This window comes from Armigeres subalbatus, chromosome 2, assembly GCF_024139115.2.
Source record: "Armigeres subalbatus isolate Guangzhou_Male chromosome 2, GZ_Asu_2, whole genome shotgun sequence".
Classification (NCBI taxonomy): Eukaryota; Metazoa; Arthropoda; class Insecta; order Diptera; family Culicidae; genus Armigeres; species Armigeres subalbatus.
The window spans coordinates 437,550,128-437,569,392 of NC_085140.1; the positions used below are offsets into that span (position 1 = coordinate 437,550,128).

General features: G+C 38.3%; 1 protein-coding gene across 1 annotated transcript; it reads left to right on the forward strand.

Annotated features, from left to right (window-relative positions):
* Positions 1-2,115: 2,115 nt before the first annotated feature.
* LOC134213611 (lactosylceramide 4-alpha-galactosyltransferase) lies at positions 2,116-11,061 on the forward strand. The gene is made up of 2 exons (XM_062692840.1): positions 2,116-3,239; positions 9,992-11,061. The coding sequence occupies exons 1-2, from the start codon at positions 2,539-2,541 to the stop codon at positions 10,353-10,355; spliced, it is 1,065 nt and encodes a 354-aa protein (XP_062548824.1). The 5' UTR covers positions 2,116-2,538; the 3' UTR covers positions 10,356-11,061.
* The last annotated feature ends 8,204 nt before the right edge of the window (positions 11,062-19,265 follow it).

Sequence of the window (19,265 nt, forward strand, 5' to 3'; positions counted from 1 at the left end):
TTGGTTACTTGGGTAGGACCATCTTTGGCGGTGTGCAAGAAGACGGTGTGTGGCGGCGAAGAATGAACCACGAGCTCGCCTAAAGGCTCCCCCAGACCTAAGCGATTTCATCGCCGCGACGGCGACAACTAGTCGCCGCGATTCTATCGTTGGGTCGCTGCAAGCAATTTGGTATTTACGCTTCCATATTACCGACGACAGAATCGCTGTCGCCAAGCGATAGAATCGCGTCGCGACTGTCGCATCGCGTGTGTTTGGGGGAACCTTAACTCTGCAAAGATGTTGTTCGCTTCCGATCCGGCAGGTACGAGACGGCGTGGAGCGCAGCGTGCGAGATGGGCAGACCAGGTGCAAAACGACTTGGCGAGCGTGGGGCGTATTCGAGGATGGAGAAATGCGGCCTCGAACCGTGTATTGTAGCGTCAAATTGTTGATTCAGTGTTATCTGTTTAGATAAAAGATATTTTAGTTACCAATAAAGATTGTCGCTTCGGTTCCCTTTGTTCTGCTCTCCGAAACATGTGTGGTACCTAACTGTCAAATCGTATGTATTTTTCCTTCATTGACATTTAGATCCCCTATCCTCGCCAGCAAAAGATGTTCCGGACAGCGACAATCTTTATCTGGTAACTAAAATATTTTGATAAGAAAATTATTTTGAGCTTTTTAGTGGAATGTCTTCACTTGTCATAAGACGAGTTTTTACAATCCCATTGAATTCCACCACTTAATTGTATCTTGACAGATACGTATTTCGACCTCAACAGTAAGGCCGTCTTCAGTGTCTCGTACTTGACTCGACTCAAGACACTGAAGACGGCCTTACTGTTGAGGTCGAAATACGTATCTGTCAAGATACAATTAAGTGGTGGAATTCAATGGGATTGTAAAAACTCGTCTTATCACAAGTGAACTAAAATATCTTTTATCTTTGGTTGGATGTAGACTAAATAAATGAATGAATCTCGCTCGTTGCATCAATTTTTAGACTCTGGCGCAATTTCGTTTTGCTTAAAATTTTCAGCGTGCACACTTATACCACAGATAACAGATATTTAAGCTGGAACAAATTTTATTGAAAATCTTGTGTAAATTTTTGAACTGAAATACGTTGACTCACTACTGCCATCTACTCAACTGATTGCGGGAGTACATACGGACGCAACTGATTATCAACCGTCGAACGCAGCCAACGCGATTGACACTCGTATTTTGGCTGCGTTTTACATAGAAATGATCGTCCCGCCATCTCCAAACGATTGCCAAAGTGTGTTTCTCACGCTCAATTTGTTTGAATCAACGATTGCACATTTTTACACACGTATCGGATGCCAGCCTCAATATCTGTTATCTGTGCTTATACATTCAAACTATAGATAGTGGAATATATAGATGAGCGAAGATAAATCCTCTGTCTCCAAACGAACTGTCAAACGTGTCTCCAAACGAGCATGACGTCACGATTTCAATGGAAACGTTCAGGGCTGTGACGTCATATGCGCGTGTGCACGGGCAAAAAAATCGACTCAGCCATGCTTTCGCTCATCTATAGATTCTACTACAGTATCCCCCCGCTTATCCGGACCTCGCTAGTCCGACGACTCGTTAGTCCGGATCTCGCTAATTCGGAATTTTCCGGATTAAAAAGTATCAACACCCATTTAAACACATTATGCTGTCAGTTTTCAAATTTGTGCTGTGATTTTGTTTTGATTCATTTGTATGGATTTGACAGTCGGATTAACGAGAGAAACCCCGCTAGTCCGGCCATACATTTGTCGGATCAGCGGGGGTATACTGTATCTATAATTCAAACTATCTTTGTATTTGTTTTTTTGTTGTTGTTATTCATCGGACACACGTGTTTTTGTTTACTCAAACAAGCAGCAAATTGTGTTAATTCATTTGTTTGTGTGACACGGGGAAAATATTCACGCAAATAATTTTTGCGCAGGAGTCTAATAAGGCGCAATCTGCGCAATCAATTTGGATGTCTTTTATCTGTGGTTTAGCTGCGTACTTTCCATCTGAGACACAAACCTTTCCCCACAGTTTTACTTTTTTACCACACTTCATTCACCACACCACCAAAACTGACGTGCTGGCAAATCAAAACAAAACATCATCATAAACAAACAACAATCACGCACAAGCAGAAACCGCTAATATTGTTATCGTCGTTATCGTGTTTTATCGTATTTTCTGTGTATTTATCAATTTTATCGTTGTTTTTGGTGTATAAATATACAACGGTACCTCAACGCATCGATCATGCAAATGTTAATTAGTGACGATAAACGATCCACCGTCGCCTCAGGCGTGATTCGTCAGTGTTAGTATCTGGATTGGACTCCGGCTGCCGCCCCATCCACCGTCTGCTGGTTGACCGAAAACGTTGGTGCAACTACTGTACTTTGATTATCTTATCGTTATCTCTTATTTACGAATCTCAAAACGAATCACAGTTAGTTCGTTACATTTTATCTGGTATTAGCTTTTAGTCTGTGAGTGGAACTCGTAGTGGTAATCCGCCAGAACATGGTTTCCATTAATCCGTTTTATGCCACTGGCAAAACCAGACGCAGAGTTTATATTTCGTTGGGCTTACTGGGGGCGATGTTGTATATTCTGTACTCCATCGATAGCCAACGTCAACAAGCGAATTGCTTCGCCAAAGACTTTCCGGATCCATTCCGGGTGTTGGAGGACGTCCAAAAATCGCACAAACAGCCTAAACACGGGAGGAATATATTTTTCCATGAAACATCCTGCTCTGCGGATGGGGTGATCAGGCTTAACGCTCGTCAAGCATGTGCTATCGAGTCGGCAGCACGAATGAACCCGGACTGGAATGCGTTCGTTCTGTTTGCATCCCCAGTAGGATTCCGCAACAAGAGTGCACTTCCACTCCTGGATGCTCTCCACGCCTACACAAACATCAATTTTCGGTTCGTGAATCTCTCAACCTATGCCCACGATACCCCACTAGAAGAGTGGATGCGAAGTGGGGAAATTTTCCGATCGAAGTACATGAATTCTCATTTGTCGGATATAATGCGATATCTCACGCTATATAAATACGGAGGAACTTATCTGGATCTGGATGTGGTGGTGCTGAAATCATTCGACGTCATGGAACCGAACTATGCCGGGGCAGAATCGGCACGCTGGGTGGCAGCCGGAGTCATCAACTTCGAGCCAGATGGGCAGGGGCACGAACTAGCGGAAATGTGCATCAGGTGAGTGCCAAAGAATGTGAATCAGGTTACATATTCCTAAAGGATGAGCTTTGATGATTTTATAGATTAGCAAAGCCGTTGTGAGCATATGTTGATAAATGATAACATCTTGTTTCCCTGCACAGATTAATTCAACCTATATATCACGCTTGTAAAGAAATTCTGAACAATCACCGCGGGCTACCTTAAAAATTCAATCTGTTCCCCTTGATAATTGTTTTATGATTATGTGATAAGAAATCGAACGCGTGTATTTGTCGTTTATAAGATAAGGCAAAAAGCATGCGTTATTGGATTTATTTATAGCTTCGATACGCACTTCCTTTTTATTTTCCTACATTACTAAACTGTCCTATGTGCATAGGAAATCCCAGCAAACATGGGACAAATATGCGTATGACGGCAGTAAAGCAATCGGGATCCTTATATATTAAGATTGGAGATCCATATCGAGCGCCGAATCTTCGAATACAAACAATGCAATTGAACATACCAAATCGAAGATTTGGGGATGGTGGACATAATCTCCACTTTAATCTATGCCTCTTTTGAAAAACTAACAATCCTTCGAAAACTGCCAAATTTTTATATTTTTCCTTTATTGTCGTTCTACGCAAAATTGTTCCATATTGCCTTTGATCAAGGATGTTATCGATCATTTAGTTATCTGCGTTCGATCGTTTAGTAGTTTGTTCATGACTCATCCCAGAGGTTAAATTTCAATATGTTTTGTATTGTGGACTTCTAGTGCAAAAGTTTCATCTACAACTCTGCCTAACAGTTCGTTGTATGAACTTTACTAATTGTTATAATCGATTAAATGGGTTAAACCCTTTCAGAGATGAAACGATATTTGAGAAGCGAGAGAGTAAAAACGATAAATTACGATGTTCGGTTTCCTTCAATAAATGCTCACTGAAGTCGTTCTCTTATACCTTGAACGCCAACTTGAGTAGACGTGTTTTTAATTATCAGGATTTAAGAAACCCCATTTTGGATATACTTTAAGTGGACGACGAGTGAAAACCGATTAAATTATTTGTGGAATTGTTGGATCCAATTGTGAACAAGAGAAACTAATCTATTTCGTAGCGGCTAGTGAAAACTGGAAGCGTGCATAGGAGGGCCGTGTAGCGAAAAATTTTAACATTCAGTGTTCCAACAAGTGGAATGAAAAAAAATCTGTAAACGGATGAAATTGTAGTTTAAACAACTAGCTGTCCCAGGTGAAAGTAAAAAAAAAATTAGTGAAAAAAAAAAAAAAAGTAAAACGGGAAACTAAGTTATATAGAAACTGTACCACATGGTTTGTGGGAAGAAACGTGGCCATTGAAGTTGCATTATCCCACTTGGTCCGCCATTTTGAAGGTGTAGAAGTGGGGTCGAAGAGATTTTGAATAAGTATTTTGGAAGAAGCAGTGAGAGTGAGTGGTTGGAAGCAACGGTGAGTTGTATAAAACAATAAGTGTAGCGATTAGCGAAGAATATAGCGAAAATAACTCAGTGGTGTTAGTAACAGAAACAAGCGAACGGTGATTAAGTTTAACAAAAGAGCGAGAACATAGAAAGAAAATAAAAGAGTGGAAGAAGAAGAGTCGGTGAAAAGAGAGAGTACAGTCGACGTGTGACAACCGCCGGCGAGGCCGACACTGGAAAGGGTGAGCGTCGATGAGACGAGAGTCGAAGAGAGTTGAGTGAACGAAAGTAAAGCGAGCATCAGTGAGACGAACACTGGTGAGACGAGCACTGGTGAGACAAGCACTGGTGAGACGAACATCGTGAGGTAATCTTCAACCGATTCGATTGCAAGATACACGAGATAGTAAGAAACTGAGATCAAGTAAGTCATTTTGAGCCATTCTATTTCAATCAGGTGTTTACAATCGGATATTTTTCATCAGCATGTCTGCGTTAATCGGAAGCATTGACCATTATGTGCGTGGTTCAAGCTTTGCTAACTATATGAAACGAATAAATATTCTATACCAGTTGAATAATGTTGCAGACAATAGCAAAAAGAATCTTTTTAGCGTTGAGTGGGTCGGTTATATTTGATGAAATAGAACTTATTTACCTGGGGTTGAAATAGCAGAAATTGATTATGCTGATATGATTGGTAAACTAAAAGAAAGACTAGACAAAGTGCAACCCAACATGATGCATAGGCATAAATTTCATGCTCGTGTACAGGGCATTGATGAGCCTGCCGAAAACTATGTGTTAGCTTTGAAATTACTAGCTAGTCATTGTGGTTTTGGCGCACACAGAGATGAGGCAATCAAGGATAAAATAGTTTTTGGATTGAGAGATCAGGACCTGAAACATAAGCTGTTGATGAAAGATGATATGACATTAGAAGAAGTTGAGCAGATGGTTATTCGGACTGAGTTAGCTAAGTGCCGCGCAAAAGAATTAATTGAACGGGACGAGTATCCGAAGGAGGTGAACTCCGTAAAATATCGTTTAGGATATCAGTCAAATATCAACGATATGAAAAGAGATGGTAGACAAAATGTAAACAATTACAAAAGGCGTTTTCGTAGTAGAAGTAGAAGCTCGAGTAGAGAAGGTGAACGTATGCGATATAATCATAACCGTTATGATTATTACAAACGGCAACGCGATGAATATCAGCCGGGAACTAGCTATTCAGGTCGAAGTGGATATCAAGGCGAAAACCCTCATCATAACGTGATTTGCAATTTTGTAAATTAAGAGGTCATATAAAGCGCAACTGTTACAAATTGAAAAATCGTAAAAACGTGAATTTTGTAAAAGAAGCACCGGTAGAAATCAACAGCTACGATTTCAAGCGATTACAGATAAGAGATTCAGACGATGAAGATGATTATCCTTGCATGATGATTGCAAGCAGTCGTTTTAGCGAGCCATGTATTGTAAAGGTGTCTGTAGAAGGAGTTGAACTTAATATGGAAATAGATTGTGGTGCCGCAGTTACAGTTATTAGTTTAGCAGTATATAGAACGTATTTTTCTCACATTAAAGTTTCTAAATGCAACAGTCGTTTGATGGTGGTAGATGGGCAGCAGTTATCCATTTTCGGTGAAATATCAGTTAAAGTAATGGTTAATCACACTCAGCATCAAGTAAACTTAATCATACTTGATTGTACAAGGCGTTTTGTCCCGCTATTCGGCAGAAATTGGATAGATGTTTTTTATCCTAGCTGGAGAAAAACTTTTGGAAATTTTACACAAATCAACGCAACGAGTAAAGATGCAGAAAATATTTCGAAAATCGATGTGGGTAATATTGAATCAGACATACAATCACGATTTCCAAAAGTTTTTGACGGTGATTTTTCATATCCAATCACAGGATTTGAAGCTGACCTTGTCCTGAGAGAGGATAGACCTATATTTAGGAAAGCCTACGATGTGCCGTTCAAATTAAGGGAAAAAGTTGTTGACCATTTGGATTCACTAGAAAAGCAGAATGTTATTACACCGATACAGGTTAGTGAATGGGCGTCTCCTGTTGTTATTGTTCCTAAGAAAGATAATGAGATAAGAATGGTAATTGACTGTAAAGTCTCAATTAATAAACAAATTATTCCCAACACTTACCCGCTGCCGCTAGCGCAGGACATATTTGCGTCTTTAGCCGGTTGCAAGTGGTTTTGTTGCCTTGATTTAGCGGGAGCGTACACTCAGCTCAAACTTTCAGAAAGATCAAAGCAATTTGTTGTAATAAATACAATCAAGGGACTTTATACTTATAACCGTTTGCCGCAGGGTGCATCGTCTAGTGCCGCCATTTTTCAGAAAGTGATGGATCAAATTTTAATTGGGTTAAAACATGTACGTTGCTATTTAGATGATGTGCTGATAGCGGGAGAGACTATAGAAGAATGTTTATCAAATTTGTATATGGTTCTTGAACGGTTGCAAAAAGCTAATTTGAAAGTGAATTTAAAAAAATGTAAATTTTTCGTAAACTCTCTTGTTTATCTCGGGCATTTGGTTACTGAAAAAGGACTTCTTCCTTCACCAGAAAAGTTATCAACTATTGAAAAAGCAAAAGTTCCCACAGACACTACTGAGCTCAAGGCATTTTTAGGGTTGATCAATTTTTATGGTAAATTTGTCCCTCACTTGTCTGCTAAATTGAGTTGTTTATATGCCTTGTTACAAAAGAACGCAAAATTTGTATGGAGCGAAAAATGTCAGCAAACTTTCGAAGAAAGCAAAAACGCTTTATTGACTGCAAATTTTCTTGAATATTATGACCCTGCAAAACCAATCATTGTGGTATCTGATGCATGTAGCTATGGTTTGGGAGGAGTCATAGCTCACATGATTGATGGTAAGGAAAAACCAATAAGTTTCACATCCTTTTCGTTAAACTCCGCACAAAAAACATACCCTATTTTGCATTTGGAGGCATTGGCGCTAGTATGCACTGTAAAAAAATTCCACAAATTTCTTTTCGGGCAAAAATTTACGATTTATACGGACCATAAGCCGCTTTTAGGCATTTTTGGAAAAGATGGCAAACATTCGCTATGTGTAACAAGATTACAAAGATATGTAATGGAAATGTCAATATACGAGTTTGATATATGCTACAGGCCTTCTTCCAAAATGGGAAACGCGGATTTCTGCTCAAGATTCCCATTGGCTCAAAATGTTCCTAAAAAGCTGGATAGCGGATGTATCAAAAGTATAAATTATTTCGGCGAATTCCCTCTGGACTACTCATTAATCGCGAGGCAAACCAAGACAGATACATTTCTTTCAAAAGTGGCAGATCATATTGAGAATGGCTGGCCTAGAAAAGTAGAAAAGGAGTGGCGCCAAATATTTTCATTGCGTTGTGATTTAGAGGTAGTAGAAGGTTGTGTAATGTACCAGGATCGAGTATTTGTACCTAATTCTCTTAGAAAGGATATTTTGAAATTGCTTCACTCTAACCACAACGGTATTATTAAAATGAAACAGATAGCTCGACGATCCCTCTTTTGGTTTGATTTAAACAAGGATATAGAGCAGTTTATAAAACATTGCGAACCATGCATAAAAATGTCGGTTGTTCCAAAACCGGTTTGTAGTACTTCGTGGATTCCTACAAATCGTCCATTTAGTCGCATTCACGCTGATTTTTTTTTCTCCAATCAAAAGTTTATTTGTTAGTTGTAGATAGCCACACAAAATGGCTTGAAGTGGAGATAATGAAATACGGAACGGATGCGAATAAGGTTATTAAGAAGTTCACTGTTATTTTCTCTAGATTTGGACTACCAGACGTTCTAGTGACAGATGGAGGGCCACCATTCAATTCTAGTCATTTTGTTGCATTTATGGAACGTCAAGGAATAAGGGTTATGAAGAGTCCTCCGTACAATCCGAGTAGCAACGGACAAGCGGAGCGAATGGTTCGACTAGTAAAAGATGTATTGAAAAATTTCTTTTTAGATCCTATGACGAAATCACTTGATGATGATGATAGATTAACATATTTTTAGCAAATTATAGAAACACTTGTTCTACATCTGATGAAAGATTTCCATCAGAAAAGTTGTTGAGCTATAGACCAAAAACTTTAGTTGACCTTTTACACCCCAGACGTAGTTATAAAGAAAGTTTAGTTTTGAAAGATTCATCCGCTGTGGATACACCTAACAGAGCAGAAATTTTACCTAATAATGAAAAGAATAAATTTTATAGCTACGCGTCTCAAGATCCATTTCTCAATTTAGCGCTGGGGATAAAATTTGGTACAAAAATAATGACAAGCATGCAATTGAGAGATGGGTGGAGGCGAAATATGTCAAAAGAATATCAACTAATGTGTTTGAAATTTCTTTTGGCAGGCACAATTGCAATGCACATCGAAATCAACTAAAGGTCATGGTTCCACGACAGTCCAGGTCGACGATCCGGTTGCCAATACAAAGACAGAAACGACGACGAGCATCAATTGACACTGAGGAAGAGTTTTTCGGGTTCCAGAATGAAGAGATCGCTGCTAGGAAGGACTATGCCAAGCAAGGGAAACAAGAGCATACAAGAACTAGCCCCATCAGAACGCGAAGCATTTCGCGATCGAAAAGAAGAAAAGTCGATGAAGAAAATTGAAACGTTTGAAAGACCCAGTAGCAATGTGTACAGTCGTAATTTGACATTGAGTCCTGGGATACGCATTAAATTATATAAGAAAAAGTAAAATTTAAGATTATCAACAATTACGATTTTGTATAAGTTTAAGGATTAAATAATTTCAAACTCAATAAGGAAATGTAAATTTTGTCAGACAATTGACGTTCTAAGTCTATAACAAATTCATTCTGAAGTATGTTAAGTAGTGAATTCGAAAATGAGTATTTTTAATGTTATTAAAATTGATAATGAATTTATGTCAGTTCTAAAGGAAAAAGGATTGTTATAATCGATTAAATGGGTTAAACCCTTTCAGAGATGAAACGATATTTGAGAAGCGAGAGAGTAAAAACGATAAATTACGATGTTCGGTTTCCTTCAATAAATGCTCACTGAAGTCGTTCTCTTATACCTTGAACGCCAACTTGAGTAGACGTGTTTTTAATTATCAGGATTTAAGAAACCCCATTTTGGATATACTTTACTAATAACTTGTAGGACTAAATGATTGAAATTTTGTTATCATTTAGTATATTTTACTGGTACTAAAGCTATAGCTCCGTTATTATTGAAATTCGAAGAACGAACTGTTTTTCGCGCAATCAAAACTATCCCCTCTTTCTCCTCCACCAGAGATCTGCTGTTAAATTTCAACGGCCAGGACTGGGGCAACAATGGTCCCGGCGTCATCACCAGGGTGCTGAAACGCGTCTGCAGCACCCAGGCGCCGCTCATGATGACCCGCGAGCGATGCCGCCACTTCACCGTCTATCCACCGGAAGCCTTCTACGCCATCAACTTCGACGATTATCTGCAGTTCTTCGAGGAACGCTGGCTGGAGCAAGCGCTGACCACCGTGAACCGTTCGATCGTGGTGCACGTGTGGAACAAGTTCAGCAAGGACCACAAGGTGAGAGTGGGATCACCGGTCGCGTACGGCGTTCTGGCTGAGCAGTTCTGCCCGCGGGTCTACAAAGCTAGCGGTGAGTTTTTCTAGTTGTTATCGACGAGTTGGTGGGCGGTGGGTTTGCCACTGAATAACGTAGCAGCGGGGTATTTCCGTGATTGTGATTGGTGTATCGTTTTGTGGCGGCAGTATGTTCATAAGCGGAAGGTTCTAAACAAGTATGATTCCTAATGTAAACACAAAGTTGAGAGCTGTATTTTATAAGAAAAAGTTGGTGCATCAATTCGAATAATACTTTGTTAGAGTACTGATAGTTATTAGATTATTCATGAATAAGAACAATAAACAATTAACTGCGAATCTATTAGACTGTTGAAACCTGTAAACGTTTTCGTTACAAGCAGCTATATTCTCTTTCGAATTTTTATCAATCAATTTTAGTTAATGGAAGCTTGATAATAAAAACCTATGCGATATTATTATTCCTTATGCTTGCTAATTATATTTAAAACATTTGTATATCTAAAAGATGTATCGAAAAAAAATCTATTGTTGCACTATATGTTTGTTCAATAAGGCCAAATTATTGAGATATTACGTAAATCAGTAAATTTAAATGTTTTGTAAATCTAAGCCTGCTCTACTGACTTAAGATTAGAAACAAACTAGTATTCTACACATCATTCCATTTTTCAAACCTCATTTATTTCTAGCATACGAATTACTTCGCCGAATGTTAACCTGTAAAATTCTTTTTAAGAATACGATTTAGATTCATTAAACAGATAACACTGAATCAACTACTACATCTCTCCATCCTCGATTGCGCCCCACGCTTGCCAAGTCGTTCTGTACCCACATCACTCACTGCGCTCCACGCTTTCTTGCACCTGCCGAGTCGGAAGCGAACGAATGCCCTGCCCATCGTACCCTTCCTGGTTTAACAGACCGCCAAAGATGTTCCTAAGCGCTCGTCTCTCAATACTACTTGAGCTTGCAAGTCCTCCTCAAGTATTTTTTTACAAGGAAGAATGCATTTACACACTAACCCAGCACACGTGCATTGTAGTTGCCAAACTACCACACGGAAGTGTGCTGGAGTGTCGGACTCGACCGTACCGGTAATACCGACTAAACTCCCTTGGGCTCCGCCATCGTTTCCCCCAGGAACTACCTCCCAGTACTACTTCTGGGGGATGGCAGTACTTAACGTACTCGCTCATTCTCGCTCACACAGGCACCCGTCCCATGCGAGTCTTACTTGGGTGCTCGCTCTATCGCACCCTCTAACACACCCTACATGCTCTGTCGCACCCTGTGAGTCTGACTTGTATGCCCACCTCTATCATACCGTGTGAGTCTGACTTGGATGCTCACCTCTTTCATTCAGTTCGCGCTAACACATACTACTCTAGTCATTCGACCTAACTCTCGCTCTGGCATCCCTTAGGGGCTGTCCATAAACCACGTAGACTCTTGAGGGGAAGGGAGGGGTTTCGAAAAAGTCTACGAAGGGGGACGGGGGGGGGGGGGTATACCAAAAGTCTACGTGGACTTTTTGATTTTATGTTTTTTAAAAGCGATTTATACATCAGCTTCTGTGTTTAGTTTGTTTCATTTTTCTAGGATGTTTCGTTTTTTTGCAAGCCGATATAATCTCTTGCATTTCTCCTTAAAAATTTAATGAATTTCACTAAAGTAAAAGTCTGAGTTACGGCTTAAAACTATCATGGATTTCACCACAAAATTCGTCTGTGTTGAGCAGGAAAATTCTCCAAAGTATGCTGTACAAACATTCGATTTTTTTTTTCAAATTCTTCACTTGGATTTTACTGCAGATTCCTACTAGAATTTCGTTTGATTTTCGGCAGGAACTTTTTTGCAAACTATGGAAATTATGTCGTACTCCAACGGATTTTTTTTTTTGGAATTTACAAAGGAAGCATTTTGGAATATCCAAGAAAAAGTCTTTGGAATGCCCAAAAGATATTCTTTGGAACTTGTATAGGGAATTATCCGAAATTTCCGCGAGAAACCCTTCAGAATATTCACTGGAGATTTTCTGGGAAGTCTCCGAAATTTTTTGCTGAATTTCAGAAATTCTTCGGAATTTTCGCGAGGAATTCTTTGCAAATATAAGCTTCATTATTCGAAATGCCCGTTAAAAATTCTTCTTCGCAAATTTCTTTGGCAGTTCTAATGTGAATTTTTTTGAATTATCGATGGAAAATTTTCGAAATTTCTAAATAAATTGTTGAAAACTTCTACGAGAAATTATTTTAATTTCCCACCAAAAACAGTTTTGTAAGGATTCGCTCGTACAATTAAAAGACGTCCTTTCAGATCCGGTGCAAAAGTCAAAGTGATTTATTACGCATATAAAAGTCTACTACGATCATTTACATGTATTACAGCCTACTACATCTCTCCTTTACGTTAAAAATATTTTTATGACATTTTAATAGTTAAACACAATTTAACAAAATTATCTGTTTACATTAATTCATACGCTTGCATTTATAAAGAACATAATCTTTCAAGTATTCTGGTTTCCGATTCTTCCGACTACATCGATTCTCTCGAGTACACATTTGCTTCTGATCCGATACTTCATGTTCTTGCGGTATTGGTTTTGGGTTGGATTTTGAATTCAAAATATCGTCGATAGGGGCTGTAAATCTTTGTGATTGTTCAAATGGGTTGCTGCATATTAACAGTTTTGTGTGATTTATATGTCTGTCGGACCTTACACCGGTATCCATATTTTCCAATGTAAGGCGTGTTCCTTCTCTCTTCAAAATAACATGAGGTTGTGGATGAAAATTTGTAGTTAACTTATTACGTTTGATGAAATGTTTGACAATCACATGATCTCCGAAATCAATTTTAGAATACTTGGCATTTCTCTTATGATCCGCATACTTCTTTTCCTTTCTCCTTTCTTGAAAAATCTAGTTCTCTCACTGAATCTTTTCCTGCAGCGCTAACTATGTCTAGAAGTTTGTCTTTCAAATTTCGACCAAAAAGCAACTTGGCTGGAGTTTCGTTAGTAGTAGAATGGGGAGTGTTCCGGTATGCTAGAAGAAAATCTTGCAAGTCCGATTTCCAGTCACGGTTCATGGCAAAACTTATTTTTATTGTTTTAAGTAGTGTCCTGTTATATCGTTCTACCAGCCCATTTTGAAAAGGTGCATAAGGAATCGAATGTAAAATGATGATTCCATTAGTAGTACAAAATTCAGAGAATTCTTCAGATGCGAACGGTGGTCCATTGTCACACACTAACTCTTCTGGATATCCAAACCGTGCAAATATTATGCGTAACTTATAAATAGTAGCTTTTGCAGTTGTGGTAGTCATAACTTCTACTTCAGGATATCTGGAAAATAATCGACGACTACCAACAAATGAATTCCATTAGTAACTTCCATAAAGTCCAACGCTAATTTTACCCAGGGCTTGCTTGGCATACAAATGCGTGTTATAGGTTCCACACTTGGTTCAGATACCAGTTGACATCCTTTGCATGTTTTCACATATTGTTCGACCATGGTGTCGATTCTAATCCACCAAACCTTTTCCTTGAGACGCCTTTTCATTGCTTGAATTCCCAAATGTGGTTCATGAGCAAGTTGTAAAATTTTGATTTGTAGGCTTCTTGGGATTATAATTTTTCTATTTTTCAAAATTATTTCACCATTCGACGAAAGATCATTTACAATCAATTTGTAGCGATTGAGAGTTTTTGGCCATCTCCTTGGTGGATATGGAATCCATTTCATCAGTTCTGTGAGTTCAATGTCTTTCTTTGTTGCGTCAATAATTTCCTGTAATGTGATAGCTAGAGGCTTAATGTCATTAGATAATAATCGAATAATCCTTTCACATTCTTCATCATAACTTTCTGTACAGAGTGTCCCTTCCTGACATAATCGTGATAACGGATCTGCTATGTTGAATTTACCGGGCTTATATATCACACGGTAATCATATGACATTAACCTAAGCTTCCAACGTTCTATTCTTGCGCAAGGTTTGATTCTATCTCCAAATATTGTCACTAAAGGCTTGTGATCAGTGATCAACCAGAAGAACTTTCCATACAGGTAGAAATGGAACTTCTCTGGTGCCCAAACAACAGCTAAAGCTTCACGTTCTGTCTGTGCATATCTTCGTTCAATTTCAGACAATGTCTTGGAAGCATACGCGATTATTTTTACAATACCATCTTCATTTTTCTGAAATAATACTGCACCCAATCCTACTGGACTCGCATCGGTTACAACAAAAGTTTCCATGTTTGGATCAAAGAACGACAAGGTTTCATTGTTTGCTAGGGACGCTTTAAGTTTGTCGAAAGCTTCCTGGTGAACATTTATCCATTTGAAATTTACACTCCTTTTTGCTATGGTAGACAAGTTCGGTATATGTGAATTTACGAATGAGACTAGTCCTAAGAAGCTTCTAACTTCTTCCGTCGTTTTTGGTTCACGGAACTTGGTAATAGCAGCAAGTTTCTCATCCGACACTTTTACACCCTGTGCAGATAAATGGTAACCAAGAAATTCTAGTGATGTGACACATTCTACGGTTTTCGCATCGTTCAGAACAACATTGTATTCCTTCAAGCGATTTTTGACCAGTTCGGTTCTTAGCTAGAAGGACATAAGTAATAGTAGTTAACTTCAAATATTTAACATATTTGAAGAAATATACCTTGAGAATGTCTTCATTAGGTGCATGGATTAAAATGTCATCTATGAATATTATTATCCATGGAAAACCGGCCAAAATTGTTTCGATACATTTTTTAAATAATTCCGGGGCGGCAGATAAGCCAAACATGAGCCGTTTATATCGCATTAATCCGAGCGGCGATATGAAAGTTGTAATATATCGACAATCCTCTCGAAGCAAAAGTTGGTGAAATGCTTGTTTTATATCAAATTTGGAAAAAAAAAACATGGCTTCCTTTCAGCCGCCTTCCTTTCCTTTGTTCGAATGTGGGCAATGGATGAACTTCTCGAATGATTGCCTTATTTGCTTCACGCAAATCTATAATAATTCGAACTTCTGTAGCACTTTTACGTTTGACAATCATGGGAGATACCCATTCCGATGCTTCGAACACCCGTTCAATTATGTCAAGATCTTCTAATTCTTTTAGTTTCAGTAATGTTAGCTCCTCTAGAGGAATTGGAATTCGTCGATATGATTGTCTGACTGGTGGTATAGACTTATCTATTTTATCGAAGCACACATATCTGGGTATTTTAATTAAACTATGCATTATACACGTCATATAAAGTTAAACAATACTAAATTTACCTTTGATGCAGGTCACCTCAGTAGTGAGCGTACGTAGGAACTTCACTATGCCTAGTTTTTCAGCTGTTTTTCCAGAGAGCAGCGAGCACCTGCCGTCCTTGATGACAAAAAACGTGCTAACACAGGATGCTCCGTCAATCGAAACTTCCATTTCTGCCTCTCCAAGCACCGTTAAAGGAGTTGTTGAACCATATTCCCGGAAAATTTTTTCACTACCTTTCTTGATGGCGTACGCTCTGAAACCTAAGCGTTTCAATGTAGTCCAATCGTCCGTGCTCAATACGTCTTCGTCCGCTCCGGTGTCGATAATAAAGCGAAGAGTGACTCCACCGACATCAGCCATCACCGTTCGTTTGCCTTCTAGATGGAATAATTCTCGAATCTCCACATTTTTGGTAACATCGTCGATCTCACGGTACGAATTTCGGTTTCCTATCCGTATTCTGGTGTATTCCGTTGGCCACAGTTTTTACGTTGCTGAACCGGTGCTTTCGATTGTCTCTGCAACAACGTGCGAAGTGCCCAATTTTGTTGCACTTATTGCAGCGAGAGGTTTTAGCGGGACAATGCTGATCGTTTGATATATGGTTCCCAAGACATCTGGTACACTTCGTGCTTGGTTTCTTGTTTTGATTTCTGGACATTTTATTGAAGGTGTTTAATTCGGCTGACACATTTGATTTCCCACGGAACTCTTGAACCTGCTTGTTTACTGATTCATACGTCGTTCCGATGTTCAACATATCATCGAGGGAAGTATCAGCTTCGAGATACTTTGCTCTCAATTTATCATCAGTTGTAACAAATATTATTTGATCCATGATCATATTCTCACTTTGGTCTCCAAAGTTACACAGCTCTGCTTGGGCCCGTAAGCGAATAAGGAATTGATCAAGCTTCTCGTTGGGGTTGAATTGGAGTTGTCTGAATTTGAATCGCTCGTACCGCAGTGACATACGAGGTGAATAGTAATTATCGAGCGCCTCTATTGTTACACGATACGGATTGTCCATCACAGTACTTTCATCCATCGACACTGTTTTGCCTATTTTCCGGACATCTGCACCTCCGAAACACATGAGGGCTTTATACATCTCATTATGGTCCTCAACTTCTTTCAATGAAAGATATGCTGTGAACTGATCCTTCCATTCTTCCCATCGAGAACTTGTCGATCCATCACCGATCTCAACAAATGGCGATATGTTGAAACTCAGCTACGAAAATTGATTCATTAATGCATGAAACCACTTTTACATAAACAAATATGTATATTATTTTAGGAATATCGACTTATTGATTGATTTGGACTCATTTTAATAATTTCAAAAATATTGCTTGGGTATCCATGACAACAGTTTTCTGTGAAAGGATATTATTTATCCCTTTTTTTTCCAAACTGAGATTATTCATGATAATCTCCGCGATTCCGCTATCATCAGAATTTGCAACTCATAATGGACTGGAAGCACTGGCAGTGTTCCCTACATTTTATACTTTTATTTTATTTTTTTTCAGTAGACTGAGTTACCTAACTTCTATACTTATTAGAATGGACTGGAGCCACTCGTAGTGCTCCCTACATTTTCCTCAGAAATTATACTGAATTTCTGAATCATTTCATTACATGCTTTAATGGGCTGGGATTACTCGAAGCATCCCCTACATTTCAGCATTCAATACTCAAAATTTCTGAATTTCCAACTACGTTACGGAATTCTTTAATGATCTATTTTTTTCCTTAGAATATTGTTAATAAAGCAATAGAAGTCATTAAGTTGACAATCAATCAACTTCCGATCTCGTAAAAAAATAGAGATATTTATTTTATTACCTTCGACATTTTAATAATTTCTTTTTGACCCTTCCTTCGGAAGTGTCTATAATTTCACTTTGTATGCGTTACGCAGGTGTGTTACGTATTAATCTATCAAGAAATCTCGTGAATTAATAAATAAAATGTATGGCATTTGAAACAAATTCACTTTGATATTGAAAATATAATTATAACAAATGATATGATATGGAATTATGCCTATTTTTCTGATTTGTTTCAAAGAAACAAATGATTTTAATTGAGGAACATATAGAAGCATGTACAAAAAAATCTTCTCAGAAAAGCAAAAACGTAAAAATTGAAAGCGATTTCAAAAATTTCTTCAGTGGAAGCTAGATAGCAAATGTGAGCATGTTCTGAGACACTAATAGATCACTTGTATGCATGTATGTGTGCGTATGTGTGCAAATTCTGAAATTTACTGCCATAAAAATCTCGCTCATTTTTAAGGTATTGAACAACTTTAGTTTTACCAAATTAGGCATCCATAAGGCGAAACATATGTTATTATTGAACACTATTGAGTTTCGCTCAGAACAATGACTGATTTAGTTAGTTCTGGATTAATTAATATCGAGGTCTCGAGTACAATATACGCAACCAGCGTTACGATAGTTACTAACCATGTCACAATAGTTATTCAATCCGACGAGCGCCTTATAGATAGGCAGCATGAAGTACAGTACGTTATCATTCGTTAAGTTGTCACTTAACCCATGACATCCGCCTTTGGGTAGGCAATTATTTTATAACTTTCACGGTAAATCGCCGTGGGAAGCTGAGTAGTTTTATCTCGTTTTAAATACTGGAGTCTGGAAAAAATCCTTATAACTAAGGAAGGGTCAAAATCTCACTGTAGGTGGATTAATATGGGTTTTTTTTCTATATTGTAATTTGTTGCTTCAAGTTTACTTCTGTTTCGCTAAGGATAACTTGAAAATTTACTCCCCGCTGATCTTCACGAAAAAAATTTTTCCTCCCCGGTCCGTTTCGGCTCGTCGCCACTGTAAGGATTCGCTCGTACAATTAAAAGACGTCCTTTCAGATCCGGTGCAAAAGTCAAAGTGATTTATTACGCATATAAAAGTCTACTACGATCATCTACATGTATTACAGCCTACTACAAGTTTGAGTTTCCACAAAAAAAAAATGCAATTTTTGTAAAAAAGTCTTTTTTCATGAAAATTTATTCGATTTTTTTTACGAGAAGTTCACAAAAAGTTCAACTGAAAATTCTCCATAATTTCCACAGAAAATTATTCAGGAAATATTTTTTGGAATGTCCATAAGATTTATTTAAATTTCCTCAAGAAATTGCTCCAAATTTGCAAGAGAAATTAAAAAATATCGTAGGAAAAAATTCTGAATTTCCACGGGAAATATTTCGGAATGTCCGTTTAAACTAAAAATTACCTCGGGAAATAATTCTAAATTTTCACGGAAAATTACTCGGGTTTTTACGGGGAAACTTTTGAATTTAGAAGAAAAATCTTGGGATTTCAACAGATGATTATTCAGCGGGATATTGCATGGAACTTTCAAGAAAAGCATCGGAATTATCAAGGAGAGTTCTCTGGAGTATTTCAAGGTTATCAATTGGGAAATTTTACTAAATTTCCATGCAAAACTTATTGGAATATAGACTTGACGTTCTCAAAATTTCAACTCCATTTTTTTCTAAATTCTGGATATTCACGATTTTCCAGAATTTTGAACCGGCGTTGAGAATTATAGGTCAGATGCGTGACAGATTTTATCAGCGGCGCGCCGATGCAAAAATGTCGGCGGTGGTGGCACATCTAGGAGGAATTAAATTCAACCGTAATTAAACTAAT